Below are 18,648 nucleotides of genomic sequence, written 5' to 3'. Positions count from 1 at the left end.
TTTAATAAAGTAGATGTTATTTCTGTTTCAGGAATTAGAACAGCTCATTTAGGAAAGAAAGAAAAAGAAGTTAACATGAATTAGGTGCCTGGAAGTTCTAGAGACTGTGCTTAAGCAGTTTACATATGTTTTCTCATTTAAAATCCTCAAAAAAATGTAAATGTTACTATTCAATGTATTACAGTGCTGAAACTAGGCTCCAAAGACATTGATATGCCCAACATCATCTAGATTATAAGTGAGAACCAGAATTTAAGCCCTCTTTTGCTGAATCCAAATCCAGAATCTTTCCAGTGTCCTACTCTTCCCAAAGCTCCCCATCTCCCCCTCCACCCTCTGATGCTTGTTAATCTTCTGTTGACAGTCAGCTGTCCAGGTATCCTGGGTTATTCATTAGGTTCAGTAGATTAGGTTCTGACCCTCTAGGAATAAATATATGTCAGAAATACACAAACATCAATGCTGCTCGGTGCTGCTCTTTTTGTCCCCCTCATGTGTACAATAGAGAGGAAATACTTAGATGACAGCTTATTCAAATATCACAACATGCAATACTCTCTTCTTGTCAAAACTCTCATGTTTCCTATCGTTCTAGCATTTGGAATTTTCTTTTTTTTTTCCATACTGTCATGACTTCCAATGACCAGACATCTCCACAGACTGATTTCAATCATTTCATGAAGTTGAGTGTATTAACATTTGTTTTTTTCATGATTTATGCAACTTGTCTTCTAGTGAGTATGACTTAACAGAGAAGATTTTACTCTAGGGTGTGCTGAGGTGAGTCTGCCCATGAAGGCAGGTAATCTTTAAAAAGTGATCAGTAATATTTAAATTCTTACTGTTTTATTTTTTAAAAAATTTTTTTTAATGTTTATTTATTTTTGAAGCAGAGTATGAACGGGGGAAGGTCAAAGAGAGAGGGAGACACAGAAGCTGAAACAGGCTGCAGGCTCTGAGCTGTCAGCACAGAGCCTGACATGGGGCTTGAACTCACAGACTGTGAGATCATGACCTGAGCCAAAGTTGGATGCTTAGCCAACTGAGCCACCCAGGTGCCCCAAATTCTTACTGGTTTTGAACACTGTTCTTTCAATAGCCTTCATCTTTTTATAGTATCACAGAAAGACAGTATCTAAAAATTATCTTTAAAATATATTAGCCCTTACATTATATAAAATAACTTCACTGTTTCAGTCAACCTTACAGTGGTACTCACTTTTAATTTGCTATATTTTAAAATAAACTAAAATAAGTATGTATCATGTTAAAATAATATCTTTAATGTAGACTTGAAGGCATATTTAGTCAAAAATATTTACTGAATGTTTGTTATTTACCATTTACTAGGTGCAAGACGTTAAAATTAGAGTTTAGGGATATGTTGTAACGGATAAGACTTGGAACACCAGGGTGGCTCAGTCAGTCGTGTCTGACTCTTGATTTTGGCTCAGGTCATGATCTCAATGGTTCATGAGATCAAGTCCATGTAGGGCTCATGCTGAAACCACAGAGCCTGCTTGGGATTCTCCCTCACCTCTAAACAAGCAAACAAACAAACAAACAAACAAACTTAAAAGAGAGAGAGGGATACTACTCACTTCTTGTCCTTAAAAAATTATCTTTTTAAATTAGTAAAATTGATTAATTTTGTGTTAATGCCAAGAAAAGAGAATCATAATAGCATTTTAGGTACTTAGAAAATTCTCAGTTAAATATGCTTATTCTGAAGTATGTTGGAGATTGGTCATTTTCTGTTACAATCTTAATGGAATATTTCTCCTGATATTTAGTAATGTATTCAATTACCTAAAGAAACTTTGGATTTCTGTAAAATCCCTGTAAATATTGGTACCATTCAAGTTTATGTCATTGCATTAGAGAACCTAGCAGATGAAACTAAAGATTTGTAATGTCTTACTGATTGAATTAACTTGTCCGTTTTGTGAGTTGGCTTTTAGATTTGGTTTAGGTAAATTAAGGTGACTTAAACTGAAAACCAACTTTTCACAATACTTCTCCCTGAAAAACAGAAAGAAAGAGAGTCTCAGAAAGCAGACACTAATATCCATAAGTGTAGTATTCTTGTGCAGGGCTGGTATATTCTGCAAAATCCTACTAGCCTCCATGCCATAGGTAACCTTCATTTTGTTCAGTCACAGTAACATTTCTTCTTTCTAAATTATAGTCTTAATGCTTCTTCATGAAATACTACTGCATTTTTAAGATGTAATCCAAATATGCTAGAGATCATATGATCTCCTGTATAAATGAAAGCAAGGGTGAAGGATGTAGAGTTATACCACTATACTTTTTTTTTTTTTTTTTTAGCTCAGGTCATAACAGAAGTGTTGGCATTTTATTTATTTCTGTGTTCTGGTTTTTAATAAAGCTTACTTTATTGTTTTTGCAACATTTGTATTTTACTGTCTGTGCAACATAAATTTGAAAGAAATATCAAATTAACTATATAAGTACTTCCTGATCTTTATGCTGGGGACCTAGCTGGAGGTCACCAAACCCATCAGCATCCTTTCATAATTTGTAAATGGGATACTTTTTTTTTTTTTTTTTTTTTTAATTTTTTTTAACGTTTATTTATTTTTGAGACAGAGAGAGACAGAGCATGAACAGGGGAGGGTCAGAGAGAGGGAGACACAGAATCTGAAACAGGCTCCAGGCTCTGAGCTGTCAGCACAGAGCCCGACGCGGGGCTCGAACTCACAGACCGCGAGATCATGACCTGAGCCGAAGTCGGCCGCCCAACCGACTGAGCCACCCAGGCGCCCCTGTAAATGGGATACTTATGTGCCATGTTCTTCTGGATTACAGAGAGAGGGGATGTTAAGGTCTCTTTCAGATAACCTACTTCTGTGCTGATTTTTTTTTTAAGAAATGTGTAAGAAGCAGTTTTCTTCTTTCTTGTTTTGATGGTTCCCAAATTCTGAAAATTGGTGTATTGTATTCTTGAAACAGTTCCTTTGATTTCCCTAAATCTTACTTTCTTGTAAACATTAAAGATCTCTCTTCCAACCTCACACCGACTTTTAATTACTTTACCCAGAATACTGTGCTTTCTAACACTTGGAGTTTTAATTGCCTTTGGGAAGCATCTAAGATTGCAAGACTATCTGCTTTTTCCAAAGAGCTAAGTAGTATAGTGTGAATCTGACATATAATGTAGTATAGTAGAAATCTGACCTGTTTAATCTGGGACGTTCTCCATCTTAATTACATTACCAGATCTTCAATTTCCTTATTGTTAAAATGGTAACAATAGTTATTTAAGGGTTTTTGGTGCAACACATCTACACAGTATTTTCAGTCCTTCTAGTGGATATTCAATACACGATTTACAATTAGTATGTTATTTTAGAAGGTCAGAAGTGATTAAGTAATCATGCTTTTATTCTCATGGTGATAGTGATTGGTTGGCAAGGAAGTTGACAGGGTGCTGTCGTTTTCTCCTAAGCGTTTAATTTCTTGATATTATGCGTGTAAAATTATACAATTTTACCATGTGTTTTAGTCTTTATATTTCCAAAGAAAAATTAAGAGAGAAGAAATCAGTTCATTCTTTAGTATTTGTTGGTTTGTTTGTTTATGTTCTTAGTAGCTTCATTTGCAATAGTCAAAAAAATGGAACCAACTTCAATGTCCATTAACAGGTGAATGAATAAACATTGTGGTATCTCCATACAATGGAAAACAGCAATAAAAAAAAAGTGAACCATTGATATATAAAAAAAATGAATAAGTCTCAAAAAGCATGGTGAGTGAATAAAGGCAGAGAAAACACAGTCCTATTATATGATTCTATATAAAATTATAGGAAATGAAAATTAACCTAGAGTGACAGAAAGCAGACCAGTGTTTGCACCTTGAAAAGCAGAGGGGCAGGTGGGAGGATTTCAAAGGACATGCTTTCTTGTTTAAATTCACTATACACATATAATATGTAATTCACAGAATTTTACTACATTGAATACCAAGTCAGATAATCACTTTAAAGCAATTATTTGACTTTTTAGTATGTAAAAATATCAGCTGGCATAGTATGAGTATTTGTGTATGTTATTGTGCACACACACATAATAAAATCTCAGTGAACTTTAGTAAATGTGCAGGGTTTTTCTCTGCTAGTATGTTTCTTTAGATGGTTTCTTTCTCCATTCGTTTACAATGTGATCTTGGCACTCACCCTGGTACTAGGAATACTACATGCATCGCTGCCTCCAATTCTAACATCAGCGTTGGTCTGAGGCTCATCCAGTAGCAGGTGTTGAACATTGATATAAACAGAATTTTGTCTACCAAAGCCAAAATCCTCCCATTTCCAGTCTCCACTGGCCAAAGGAATGCTATTGCAAAGCTTCCAAATTCAGGTCTCAGGCATGACAGTTCATTATGTTGCCTGCCAAGACTACTGGCCCATGGAAACTCTTATTTTAAAAATTAAGGCAGAGTAAAACTTTCTGTCAAATACCTTGTGATTGTAGGTGACACACTCCTAGTTTTGCAGCCTTCTCTGAAATTAGTAAATTGAGATTGCACTGCACCTAATTACTAAATAACATTAGTCTTTGAATATAGCAAATTACCTAATTATAACAGAACTCTTCGCCATAAATCCCAAAATCCTTATGGGAGGGGGAGAAGTTAAGAAAGATAGTGGAAATTCTCAGTAAAATTTAGGCATTTTAGTATTTTAAGTGATTTGAAATGTTAATGAATAGAATCCTTTGATTAAAACATATGTATCAATAAGACTTTTTCTTAATGACCACTGGTTATTTAAAACAATTTAGATTATGGGGCACCTGGTTGGCTCAGTTGGTTAAGCAGCTGACTTTTGATTTTGGCTCAGGTCATGATCTCACGGTTCGTGAGTTTGAGACCCACGTTGGGCTGTGTGCTGTCAGTAAGGAGTCTGCTTAGGATCCTCTCTCTCCCTCTCTCTCTCTGCCCCTCCCCTGCTCATGTTACCTCTCTCTCTCTCGCAACAATAAATAAACTTTAAAAAATTTAAAACCTAAATAAAAAATAAAATAATTTAGATTAAAGTTTACATAATTTCAGAACTTGGAACTCACATAGTCTCTTTAAGTCTTTTTTTAGGCAGGGTGGGGGGGACAAGAGCATTATAAACAATTTGACAAATTTAAAATACAATTGCAAAGGCAACAGAATTAAAAAAAATAATCTTAGGAAAATTTAATTTGAACAAGTATTTATTAACTTACTGTTATTTTTTTATTGTAAGCTAATATTTATTAAAAATTTTTGTTCCCTCTGTCATTTTTAAAAGACCAGTAATTTTATAATCATGTGTATACAAACACTTCATTAACATTTTTCAGGATACTTTTTCTTTTATACACATATTGATATAATGGCACTCTTTCGGTTACTATATAGGGAATTTCGTTTTCCCTTAAATCCAATCAACCATCATAATATACGAGATTTGAATAATTTTCATCAGGTAGAGTAATGTGCAAAGTGATATCACACAATCAATTTTGAATAAGTTATCCATATTATAAGTCTGTGGAAAAAAACAGGAACATGAATCATAATTCTTAACTGCTTTTTCATTCCCTTGGATGTTGTGGGAATAGCCGTCAGTACTTACAAAGAAATTATGTCTTACATGGAAGGTGGGTACTCAAGCTAGTGCATTTCTGTGTTGGGCAGTTTTTAAAATAGATACTCTGAAAAACAGATAGATTCTGTATACATTATAATAAACCTCCTTTAAAGCATCACTATCCTGAGCTGATAGAATAGTAAGAGAAATCCCCAACAGGACCAAAACTTAGGAAAGAGTGCTGTGGCAAGTGATAAAACCAGAAACCTAGAACTTTGAGGCTTAATAGCAGGTGTCACAGGGATGAATGGAAGAGCCCTGATTCAAAGAAGAAAGCATAAAATTCTTACAGCATTAAAGACATTGAATCAGCAGTTCACTGTTCTCTCATAATAAGAACATCAAGTATAGACAATGTTTAGTTTAAGAATAATTTGTATCTTTCAAAAATTATAATCATGTTCAAGTTCTCCCAGAGACCAGATCAAGAAGAAATGAGATCTCTATCTCATTTTATGAGGTTTGGAAAACTTCAAACCAAAATCCAATAGAAATGATGTCTGAAAGGAACACTATCTACCAACTTTACTTATAAAAACAGACATGAAAATTGTAAATAAAATGTTGGCAAAATAAATTGCATAAAAGCCAGAAATGATAATGTATTCTACTAAGTGAGTTACTTAGGAATGCAAGTTTGAATGCTAAAAAATTGATTAATGTAATCCATCATATTAAAGGAAAGGATATGATATGATGGTCTTAATAAATGCATCAGAATTGATGATAAAATTTAATACTGATTCATAAAACAACTTTTATCAAAATAAGGATGGGAGGAATATCTTTAACCTGATATTTGGAATATGAAACAGATGACCGCTATCACACCTTATTAAATTTTTATTAAATATTTTCTGGAGGTAATAGTATAATAATAATGCATAGTAATAATAATAAAAAAAGGAATAACATCTCTAAGTGACTAGAAAGGAAGTAACAATACCTTCATTATTTGCTTATCACATTTTTTATGTAGAAAACTCAAAGAAGGAAAACATTATAATTAATAAGGAAGTTTAGCAGGATTATTTGATAGAAGAACAGAACAGTATTCTGTATCAGCAATAAGCAGAAAAATACTTTCATTTTAAAACATTTTTATGTTAGCATTGACTGATATTGGAAATATTAAGAATTTATTTTTATGTTATTATAAGGATGACATTTCTTTCTTTCTTTCTTTTCTTTCTTTCTTTTTATTTATTTTTTTTAATGAAATTATTGTCAAATTGGTTTCCATACAACACCCAGTGCTCATATAAGGATGACATTTCTCCTCAAATAGATCTTTTTAATCTCAGTGTAATTCCAGATACAATCTTGATAAGGAAATTGATAAGCTCATTACATTATCAATGTGGAAGAGAAAAAATAATGAAGATGTTCTTGAGGAAGTAGGAGGACGTGCCATTCCAAATATTAACATGTATTAGAAAGTAAAAATAATTAAAATAGCATGTTGTAATGGAGATGGATCAAAAAGACTGATGAAACTCATTGGGGAGCCCAGACAGACCCACACACATATGGAAATTCATAAACGACAGAAGTGTCATTGCACGATGGTGAACATGATCACAAAGGATACAAGAATTGTTATTTATATGGAAAGTGATACTGAATTCCCACTTCAAACCCCACCCCCAACACACACAAACACACTCCAAGTAAACATTGAAATGTTGAAAAACAAATTCCTTAAAAATTTAGGGGAAAAATGAGAATAATTTTATTACCTTAGGTTTAAGAAGAAAAAATGTGCAGACCACTGCATTATATTAAAATTATGTACATTGAAATTATGAACTTCTATTCATCATAAGACATTAAAAATTAAAGAGAAGCCAAAACCTAGTAGAACATGTCATCTATGACCTAAAAGGGATTATCCAGAATATAGAAAAACTTCCATAAATATGAGCCAAGTACACAGTCACAACAAAGAAAAGGGAACAAAGATAGCTAAATAATACATGAAAATATCCTCAAGAGTAATTATGGAAATGTAAATAAAAACTTCAATGGGATACAATTTTATGCTCATTTGTTAGCAAGAATTAGATCCGCTGAAGATAGGACCTCTTAAATAATGGCAGTGGTATAAAGAGCTTTGTAAAACTACATAGCATGCTCTGCAACCCAGTAATGGTACTTTTGAGTTAAACAAACAATGATGTACAATTTTACACCCACCGCATTGGCAGAATTATAAAATGAAATAAAGTAAAAGACAACATCAAGTGTTGGTGAGGCATGGAGGAAACAGAACTTTTAATAATTAAAACCCTTGTAAAGGCATTTTAGTGCTTCTTACTAAAGATATACCTGTAAATGCCCTCCTTGCCTAGAGAAACCCCTGCATATGTCTATCAGGAAATATGAACAATATATTTTTTTTTTTTTTTTTTACTGTGCCTTTGGTGAAAGAAGAGACCTGGTGGGGGGAAAGTCTCTTCTCATGCCCTCTCATGTCTCATTGGCTGAACCTAAAACTGACTATAAACCAGAAGACTTGACAAAGTTTCATAAAGGTCAACCTTCGAGGCATGCAGGACGGAGAGGGCAGAGAGAGGAGCTGGGGGACAAAGGAAGAATTCTGTCATCCAGGTGTTCATGGAAAGTTTATTTACACTGAGCTGTGTAGATGTTCTCATAGTTTTTGTTTGTTTTTGTTTTTATTTTTTATTTTTTTGTTTTTATTTTAAGTTTCTTCTGTGCCTGTGGTTATTTTCTAATTTCGTATATTTGCTTTCTCCTTTGAAAAAGAAAATAGTTTACCTAATGATTTCTTGTCTTTCTTAATAATGGAAAACCGGGAACAATTTTAAAATATTTATCTTAGGAAATTGATAAATCAGGAGGAATCTCAGAAACCTAATAGTAAGTGATAAAAAAACACAAAAGAATATACATTTTAACTATAATCACCATGCTGTAAGTTGCGATGGTTATGTGATGTGTGGAGGTGTTAGCAAACACTATGGTGGTAATCGTTTTGCAATAACGTGTATCAAATTAACGTGTTGTACACCTTAACTTATACAATGTTTTATACAAATTATATCTCACTAAATCTGTGGAAAATGGATATATACATCTATATCTATATCTATATCTATATCTATATCTATATCTATATCTATATGAAATACCAACTATATAAAAGCAAATATTCAAAAAATAAAGGGTTAATTGTTAACGTCATATATATATATACATATATATTATTTATACAAAAAAAGGCAATGAGATGCAAAAAAAGAAAAAAAATCAGATTTTTTGGGGGGATACCAATAAATAAAGAGTACCAAAGGGGCTTCAATAATATCAGAGATGTTATACCTCATAATCTGGGTTGTTCCTTCATTATTCTTTATACTTTATATATATGTTCTTTATATATTCCATTTTTCATAGTATAAAAAATGAAATTATAATACAAAAAGTATATATCCCTTCAATTCAGAGTGAAGTAGAGCATGCAGATATTCTCTCTTCATAAATTTTAGCTTAGTACTGAATAATAAATAGAAATTCTCCAGCATTGGGACAAATTACTAATTCTTCAGTTGTGTCCCTAAAGAAGTATTTGATTTGCTTTTCAAGGCCATCTTATATAATATATACATCTTGAAAAATTTAACGTTTTTTGAGTTGCTTATACTGTAAAGCGCTTTGGAATTGAGACCAACGAAACAAATGGCAGATTAAACATTTTACATACTCATGGATAGATTCATGCTCATCAATTAACTGAGCAGAAGGACAACAACAAAAAAGACTATTGAAATTTCACTTTTGTTTTTCTGTTAATGTTGACTAATATACAGCCAAATGTGCATAAATAAAATATGTGTTCTGCATTTCTATATATATATTACAAAAGAACATTATTGATGCATCTTTATAAATAACTGAATCCTCAAACTGAGTTAACTTTCAACTCAATTAGTTTACCTTCCCTATTCCAAGTAGTGCAGAGAAAACTACAGTAGCAGTAAAGAAAAAGGATGGGGATACAGAAGTCAGATAAAGCAACAAAAGAACAGGATAGAGAGATAGAGAGCTGGATGAGGGAGTAGGTTTTACCAACCGTCATCTCCCCACAAATAACAATTAGGTATCCAAGAATTAAAATAGCTTTGGGAAGGCTCAAGAGTCCAATTAAGAACATACAGGAACACAGTGGGGCAAAATGGAGAATAACTACATGGAAAGGATTGAGATTGGCTTAGCTGAGACATCCAGAAGTGGTTAGGAACCAAGAAGAAGAGTAGAGGCCTTTCCTCTGTGGTTCCCAGTGGCTAACTCCATGGAGGACTCAAGCAGTCTTTGCCAGTGAGGACCTCAGGCACAGACTCTCCAGAGCTTTCATAATAGAAACCCCGTGATGTTTGTTGGTATGGACTTCAGCGGCCTGACCCTCAGAGGACACCAGCAGCATTCACCACTGAGTTAACCAAAAGCTATCACTGCTGCAGATTCCTAAGGAAGGGATATGCTACTGTGCCCCTCCTCTACCTGAAGGAGCTACTATTGCACAGGACCACGGCTGCCACCACCACCCAACCATGTGCATCCCTCGACCCTAGAGCCATAGCTGCTCTACATGCTCCCACAATTTAGACCTGCATATAGCTGTCACTTTGTATATTCCTGTAGCTCAGGCACTGGAGTCACTACTACTGTGGGCTTGCCAAAGCTCTGGGCCTGGGGAGCCACTACCACTCTATAAGTGTCTACACTCTAGACCCTGGCTTTGTGATTGCTTTGTGAGTGTCTATGCATCAGATACCAGTATCACGACCACTGCAAGGGTGCTGCAAGCTGACCAGGCACTGAGAGAGATACCCTTGGTCACGATATCCCCCATGGGAGAAAAAGAAAGAGGAAGTCCCCAGAAGCCTTTGCCCTGACCCTAATAGCTCTCACTACTACTGTGTACACCCATGGCATCTGCCACTGAGGACCTGTGCAATCTTATATTAGACAAATAGACATGTCAAAAACTGTGTCTAACTAGACAAAGAAGGTCACTATATGATGGGTTTCAATTCATCAAGAGGATATAACAATTATATACAGACATTTAAATGAATAACCTTACTTTATACTCTAAAGAACTAGGAAAAGAAGAACCAACTAATCCCAAGCTTAGCAGAAGGAAGGAAATAAAGATCAGAGCAGAAATAAGTGAAATGGAGACTAGGAAAACAATAAAAAGATCAATGAAACTAAGAGCTTTTTCTTTTTAAATATAAAATTGACAAACCTCTAGCTAGACTAAATAAGACAAAAGAGAGAACTCAAAATTAGAAATAAAGGTAGAAATAAAGGTAGAGACATTTACTGAAACCACAGAAATACAAAGAAATGAGAGATTACTATGAGTTATCATATGTCACCAAATTGCACAACCTAAAAGAGATGGGTAAATTCCTAGAACTATACAACCAACCAAGACTGAATCATGAAAAAATAGAAAATCTGAACTGATGCATAACTAGGAAGAAGATTGGATCAATAATCAAAACCTCCAAACCAAGAAAACCCCAGGATCAGATGGCTTTACTGGTGAATTCTTTCAAACATTTAAAGAGCAATTAATGCTAGACCTTCTTAAACTCTTCCAAAAAGTTGAAACTCATTATCTCAGGCCAAAAGATACCAAAGCTAGATAAGAATACTATAAGAAAAGAAAATTATAGGCCAATACCCTGATGAACCTAGATGTAAAAATCCCCACACAAAATACTAGCAAACAGAATTCAACAATATATTTAAAGGATCATACACCATGATCAAGTGGGATTTACTCTTGAAATTCAAGGATGGCTGAAAATATACAAATCAATAAAATTGGTACACCATCTAAACAGAATGAAGGATAAAAATCTTTTTTTAAATATGAAATTTATTGTCAAATTGGTTTCCATACAACACCCAGTGCTCATCCCAACAGGTGCCCGAGGATAAAAATCATAATCATCTCAACAGATGCAGAAAAAAAAACATAGGACAAAATTCAACATCCTATCATTATAAAAATTTTCATTATATTATGTATGTAAGGAATACATAACATAATAAAGGCAAGTTCATAGCTAACATCATACTTAACAATGAATATGTAAAAGTCTTTACTTTAAAATTAGGAAAAAGACAAAGATTCTCAATCTCTCCACTTTTCTTTAATACATTACTGGAAGTCCTAGTCAGAACAATTAGGCATACATATATACATTACTTGTTTATATTGGAAATAAAGAAGTAAAATTCTGTTTACACATGACATGATTGTATATACAGAAAACCTTACAGCTTCCACAAAAAACATTAGAACTAATGAATTCAGTTAAAGTTGCAGGATACAAAATCAATATAAAAAATCAGTTGCATTTCTACACACTAGTGACAAACTATATGACACGGAAATTAAGAAAAAATATTATTTATAATAGCACTAAAAATAATAAAATACTTAGGAATAAACTTAACCAAGGAAGTAAAAGACATATATACTGAAAACTATAAGACATTGGTGAAAAAAATGTAAAAAAGACACAAATAAAATGGAAGGGTATCTCATGTTCTTCGATTAGAAGAATTAGTATTGTTAAAATGAACATACTACCCAAAGTAATCTACAGATTCATTGCAATCCCTATCAAAATTCCAATGGCATTTTCCACAGAAAAAGAACAACCCTAAAACTTACATGGAACCATAAAAGCCCCTGAGTAGCCAAAGCTATCTTGAGAAAGAAGAACAAATCCGGACACATCACATTTCTTGATTTAAATCTATAATAATCAAAATATTACAGTATGGCCTAAAGGCTGATCATAAAAAGTGATCTGTTTATCAACAATGACCAATGGGCACCTGGTTGGCTCCATCTGTTAAAGCATCTGACTCTTGATTTGGGCTCAGGTCATGATCTCACTGTTTGTGAGTTCCAGCCCCATATCCAGCTCCACAGTGACAGTGCTGAGCCTGCCTGGGATCCTCTTTCTCCCTCTCTCCACCCCTATCCCACTCGTGGGTGCACGTGCACTCTCTCAAAAATAAATACATAAACTTTGAAAAAAATGACAAATGAAACAGATCCAATGACCAAAAATAGACCAATGCAACAGGATAGAGTCCCCAGAAATAAATCCATACATATATGTCAATTAATTTTTGACAAAGAAGCCAGGATAGAAAATGGGGAAAGAATAGTTTCTTCAATAAACAGTGTTGAAAAACTGGAATTCAGATGCAAAAGAATTAAATTGAACCCCTATATCTCACCATTCACAAAAATTAATTTGAAACAGATTGAAATCTTAAATATAAAATTGAAACTGCAATACTCCCAGAAGAAAACAAACAAAGGGAATATTTCTTGACGTCGGTCCTAGCAACTTTTTTTTGATATGACAACAAAAGCATAGGCAACAAAGCAAAACTAAACAAGTGAGACTACATCAAACTAAAAAGCTTCTGCACAGCAAAGGAAACAACAAAATGAGAAAAGTCTGTGGAATGAGAGAAAATATTTACACAACATATATTTGATAAGGGGTCCATATTTTATTTATCCCCACCCCTGGTAAAAAACCTTTATCACAGATCCTGACCAGTAATTAATTTTTGCCTTACCTTGGGGTACAGGACTTAGTGCAGTCTTGGCTGAACATCAGTCTGACTCTTGGTGGAGCCATCTTCCCCAGCAGCCTTTCCTATGCATGATAAGAAGTAAATGAGGGGCGCCTGGGTGGCGCAGTCGGTTAAGCGTCCGACTTCAGCCAGGTCACGATCTCGCGGTCCGTGAGTTCGAGCCCCGCGTCAGGCTCTGGGCTGATGGCTCGGAGCCTGGAGCCTGTTTCCGATTCTGTGTCTCCCTCTCTCTCTGCCCCTCCCCCGTTCATGCTCTGTCTCTCTCTGTCCCAAAAATAAATAAAAAAAAAAAAAAAAGAAGTAAATGACAGTGGGTGCCTGGGTGGCTCAGTCGGTTAGGCATCCGACTTCCGCTCAGATCATGATCTTGCAGCTCATGAGTTTGAGTCCTGTGTCCGGCCTTGTGCTGACAGCTCAGAGCCTGGAGCTTGCTTCAGATTCTGTGTTTCCCTCTCTCTCTGCCCCTCCCCTGCTTGCACTCTCTCTCTCTCTCTCTCTCTCTCAAAAATAAATAAACATTAAAAAAATAAAAATAAAGTGAATGACTGAGGAATTTATACAATTCAGTAGCAAAAAATCACAAACAGTCCAATTTAAAAATGGACAAAGGATCTGAATAGACATTTTTCCAAAAAATATATACAAATGACCAACAGATACATGAAGGTGCTCAACATCATTAATCATCAGGGGATACAAAACAAAACCTCAATGAGATACCACCATACATCTATTAGAATGTCTGTTATAAACAAAACAAAACAAAATAAAAAAACATACTGATGAGGATGTGAAGAAAATATAACCTTTGTACACTATTGGTGAGAATGTAAACTGGTACAGACATTATGGAAAACAGTATGGAGTTTCCTCAAAAAATTAAAACTAGAAAACCATATGATCCAGCAATCCACTTCTGGGTATATATCCAAAGGAAATTATATCAGTATCTCGAAGAGATATTTGCACTCATGTTCATTGCAGCATTATTTACAATAGCCAAAGTACAAAAATAACCTAAGTGCTCATGTTTGGATGAATGTATAAAGAAAATGTGGGATCAATGTGCAGTAGAATATTATTCAACCATAAAAAATGAGATCATGGCTTTGTGACAACAGAGATATCTCACAGAGGGTAAGTGCAATAAGACAGAGACTGAGAAAAGCAGATACTGAGTCATATCTTTTATGTATGTAACCTAAAAAGCCAACAAACAAACTCATAGTAAGAGTATAATCATAGCTGCCAGGGCACTGGGGGTGGCGGAAAGGAAGACGTGTTGGTCAAGGGGATACAAGCTTTCAGTTATAAGATGCATAGTTTCTGAGGACCTACTGTACAGCATGGTGAGTATTGTTAATACTGCATTATGTACTTCAAATTTGCTAAGAGAGGACGTCCTAAATATTTCAACACACAGAAGTGCCTGGGTGGCTCAGTTGGTTGGGTTGAGTGTCTGACTTCAACTCAGGTCATGATCTCATGGTTCCTCAGTTTGAGACCCACGTCGGGCTCTCTGCTATCAGCACAGAGCCTGCTTCAGATCCTGTCTCCCTCTCTCTCTGCCACTCCTTCTTTCTTTCTCTCTCAAAAATAAATAAACATAGGGGCGCCTGGGTGGCTCAGTCGGTTGAGTGGCCGACTTCAGCTCAGGTCATGATCTCGCGGTCCGTGAGTTCGAGCCCCGCGTCGGGCTCTGGGCTGATGGCTTGGAGCCTGGAGCCTGCTTCCGATTCTGTGTCTCCCTCTCTCTCTGCCCCTCCCCCGTTCATGCTCTGTCTCTCTCTGTCTCAAAAATAAATAAAACGTTAAAAAAAAAATAAATAAATAAATAAATAAATAAATAAACATAAAAGAAATTTTAAAAACTTCAACATACAACACATACAGACATAAGGTAAATATTGAGGTGATGGATGTGGTAATTTGTGATAATTTCATAACATACATGTATATCAAATCATATTGTACACTTTAAATATATACAATCTAATTTGCCAACCATACAAAAACCTCCCCTGCCACACACACACACACACACACACACACACACAACAGAAGGCCCACCAGTCTTTTTCAGAAGAAAAAGTGAAATTCTTTCAATCGACTCTTTCATAAAATTTACATGGCATTTATAATTGGTCAAACTGCATATTAAGAAAAAATAGAAATAACCTTAGAAAGCAATTGGGAAATTATTTATTATTTCATCTTCATGTATAGACTGCCTTTTAGCTATGTCAGCACACCTACTTCTTTGTCTCTAGTAATGCTTTTCTATATTATATGTATTTTTTTCCTGATGTGTGTATTTTTTATTCCTTTTTCAGATGTCTTTCATTTGGGGATTTTTGAATAAATAGAGTCCTAAAAAATCAAATATGTGTGAGAAAAATAATGTGATGGGAAAAAATAAAACAGTATCCACTTAAGTAGTATCCATTTAAGTAATGTTTTGGATAGCAATAAAATTCTTATAAGAAGATATATTTTTGTCAAAAAATAAACTGGTCCCTTTGTATCCTAGCCCTAAACAAAACTTTATTGTATTAATATTTTTAAATTTCCCATTTCTGATTTTGTTCTAGGTTCTGCTCATACGTGTGTGTACGTGTGTTTGCGCGTGCATGTGTGTGTCTATTTTTACAGATTTTGTCTGGCTTTTAGGATGTCATAAGGAAAAATAGTGTCATTGGATTACAGAATAGATAAGGAATAAATATATAGACTACAGCAAGCACACGCAAAAATTAATTTCATATTGATTTGATAATCTGTGGTTGGTTTTAGCATGATACACCAATTTTATTGCATATCATTGCGCTCACAGTATTAGGTAATTTGGCACGTAATTTGTATCAGAAGTGTTCTCTCTTGCTTGGAATGACCAACAAACCCTGTGCCAACCCATGAAAGATTACCCTTTGCTAAGAAAGAGAAAAGGAATGGGAGTCAATGCTCACAGAGGAAGAACCCCGTTTGCCTCAAGCTTATTCTCATTTATTGCAGTGTCAGACCAGTCACAAATCTCAGTTGACTTGTTGTGTACAGAGGGCATACATTTCAGGCATGCAAAAACAAAGGGTACATGACAATCACAAGAGAATAATCAAATCAGAGATATGCAGCAAAGGTCTATGTGTCCTATTGTTTTGCTAAACTTTGTATACAATGTATAGATAATGGAGTTCCCCTGGGACTGCAGAAAGGCCTGGGAGGGCAGGCCCAGGAGGATTCCCCAGTCTGGGTGGTTTACACAGGCCTCCTGCATTCCAAGAGACCCAGGCCCCTCCCAAGTGGAACTTCAGCCCACCAGAAATCTCCCTGTTACATTTTAGCTAACCAGGCATCCTCAGTAATAACTCCAACACTCTCCAGATCATTTTAAATAGCAATAACTATATATTAATCACATAACTCTATATGGAATCATATTAATTGCAATACAAAACTGTTTTCACCAGCATGACCCCTAGTCTTGGAACTGAGTTGTAAATGGATTATATGTTGATGTCCACAGAAAGATCAGAACTAATAAAAGAACTGGTTGGCATTAATCACCCTTTTCCTTGGATTCCCATAGTGCTTTATTTGTTCTTAATTTAAGAACTTAATTCATTCTGCTTTGATTTAGTGTAATTACTCTGCGAGCTCACCACCTTTCCCAGCCTGTGAGTTTCTTGTATAGTGTCCTGTCTAGTTCATCTTTCATATCCTACATCTGTTAATAATTGTTCATATATTAAATGGTCATAACTCAAGAGATAATTTTTTTCGTTTATTTAGAGTGTGATTTTTAAATTTCTTTCAGAAATTTGGTACAACTGTATAAAAGTGAAGATGACACAGAAATTTCAAAGAAGATTAAGAGTCACTGGACTTCCCTGGGCCTAGAAGATGTACAGTTTGTAAATTACTCTGTGTTGCTTAATCTGCCAGGCCCTTCTGCCAGCTCTGTGTCTCTGAGCAGCAGTGGCCAATGCTTTCATCCTAATGGCCAGCCTTGCAGCGAAGAAGCCAGAAAACACAGCAGCCAAGATCTGCTTTACTCATATGCAGCCTATTCTGCCAAAGGAACTCTCGAGGTAATATGACCATTTGTCTCTGTCATTTATAGTGAAACGGAATTAGAAAACAACAGCTTTCATCTAAATTGAACTCACTGGCAAGATGTAACATAAAAAAGTAACCATTAAATGTTCTCAGTGTAGAGGTGCCAGGGAAGGGGAAGGAAGATTTGGATCGCTTGACCTTCTTCTTGTCATATTTCGAAAGTGAAAACATGTTAGAAGAATTTAATTCAAAAGTGTTGAATGTGTGACTGAGTCATTCAAATTTTGTTTAGCTGGTATAGGACAAGTTCATTTTATTCTTTGGTTTTTAAAGAGGCACATGTTAATGGATTGCTATGGACAGAAAGAATAGAAATGAAAGCAGTTGTGTTTGAGATCGTGTACACACACAAGAAATGAGGTGGAAAATCGATATGATTATTCACAGATCCAAGATTTGAGATACAGCACTTCTGCTTTCTTGATGGAGAGCACAGGAGATAAGGAGCCAGATGTGGATTATTGCTTTACTTTTTCTGGCTTAGCCAGTTCTTTGGCATGGCAGTGAAGTGCTTGGCTTGTAGAGCCTCATGGACTAGTTTCAGATCTCATTTCCCACGGTACTTATGGTGACTTAACCATCTAGGGCTGAGTTCCCTCATCTCTGTAATGGAGATAATAATAGTTGCACGTTTATAAGGTTGTTGTGAAAATTAAATTAGCTAATATATGTAAATCTTGGAGGACAGAGCCTAGCCCACAGTAAGGACAATATATCACTTAGATGCAATATATATTTGGTTATGTCTCCTTTATATAGGCAAATTTTCTGTCTCCATGTAAAAATACCATGCGCTTGATAAGCACATTTTGTTTCTTTTATAAACCTTTAGATTGCCTCATTTAGAACAAATGAAACGATACTATGATTCTGGCACAGATTTTTAAGAATCTACCTTGTTAACTCTGATTAATATATTAAATATTTAAATCATTTGAAGTAACTGTATAGATACATTCTTATTGTTGGTTTTTTTTTTTTCTTTTCATTTTTGGGGAGGGTGGAGAGTGTCCATTTACTGGTGGTTCCACATTGTCTGCGGTCTGTTATGTCATTCTCTGACTTTTAGCAGAAGTACCACATATATAACCACTACCTTGGAAAGCCTTATCATTCATTAAAAGTTAATATAATATTAATTTCTGCAGTATTTCTAGTGTATGACTCATGTCATTGTATTTGATTAATATATACTATTTCTGGTAGGCAACGAT

General features: G+C 34.9%; 1 protein-coding gene across 10 annotated transcripts in view; it reads left to right on the top strand.

Annotated features, from left to right (window-relative positions):
• The window catches only part of NAALADL2 (N-acetylated alpha-linked acidic dipeptidase like 2), a 1,341,335-nt gene that overhangs the window by 765,058 nt on the left and 557,629 nt on the right, over positions 1-18,648 (top strand). For all 10 annotated transcript variants that reach the window (XM_078432146.1, XM_078432147.1, XM_078432148.1 and 7 more), the window contains one exon: positions 17,133-17,406. In XM_078432146.1, coding sequence (XP_078288272.1) covers positions 17,133-17,406 — 274 coding nt within the window. The remainder of the gene's footprint in view (positions 1-17,132; positions 17,407-18,648) is intronic.

Source organism: Panthera onca, chromosome C2, assembly GCF_046562875.1.
Source record: "Panthera onca isolate mPanOnc1 chromosome C2, mPanOnc1 haplotype 2, whole genome shotgun sequence".
Classification (NCBI taxonomy): domain Eukaryota; kingdom Metazoa; phylum Chordata; class Mammalia; order Carnivora; family Felidae; genus Panthera; species Panthera onca.
This window is presented reverse-complemented; position numbering and strand designations above follow the sequence as displayed.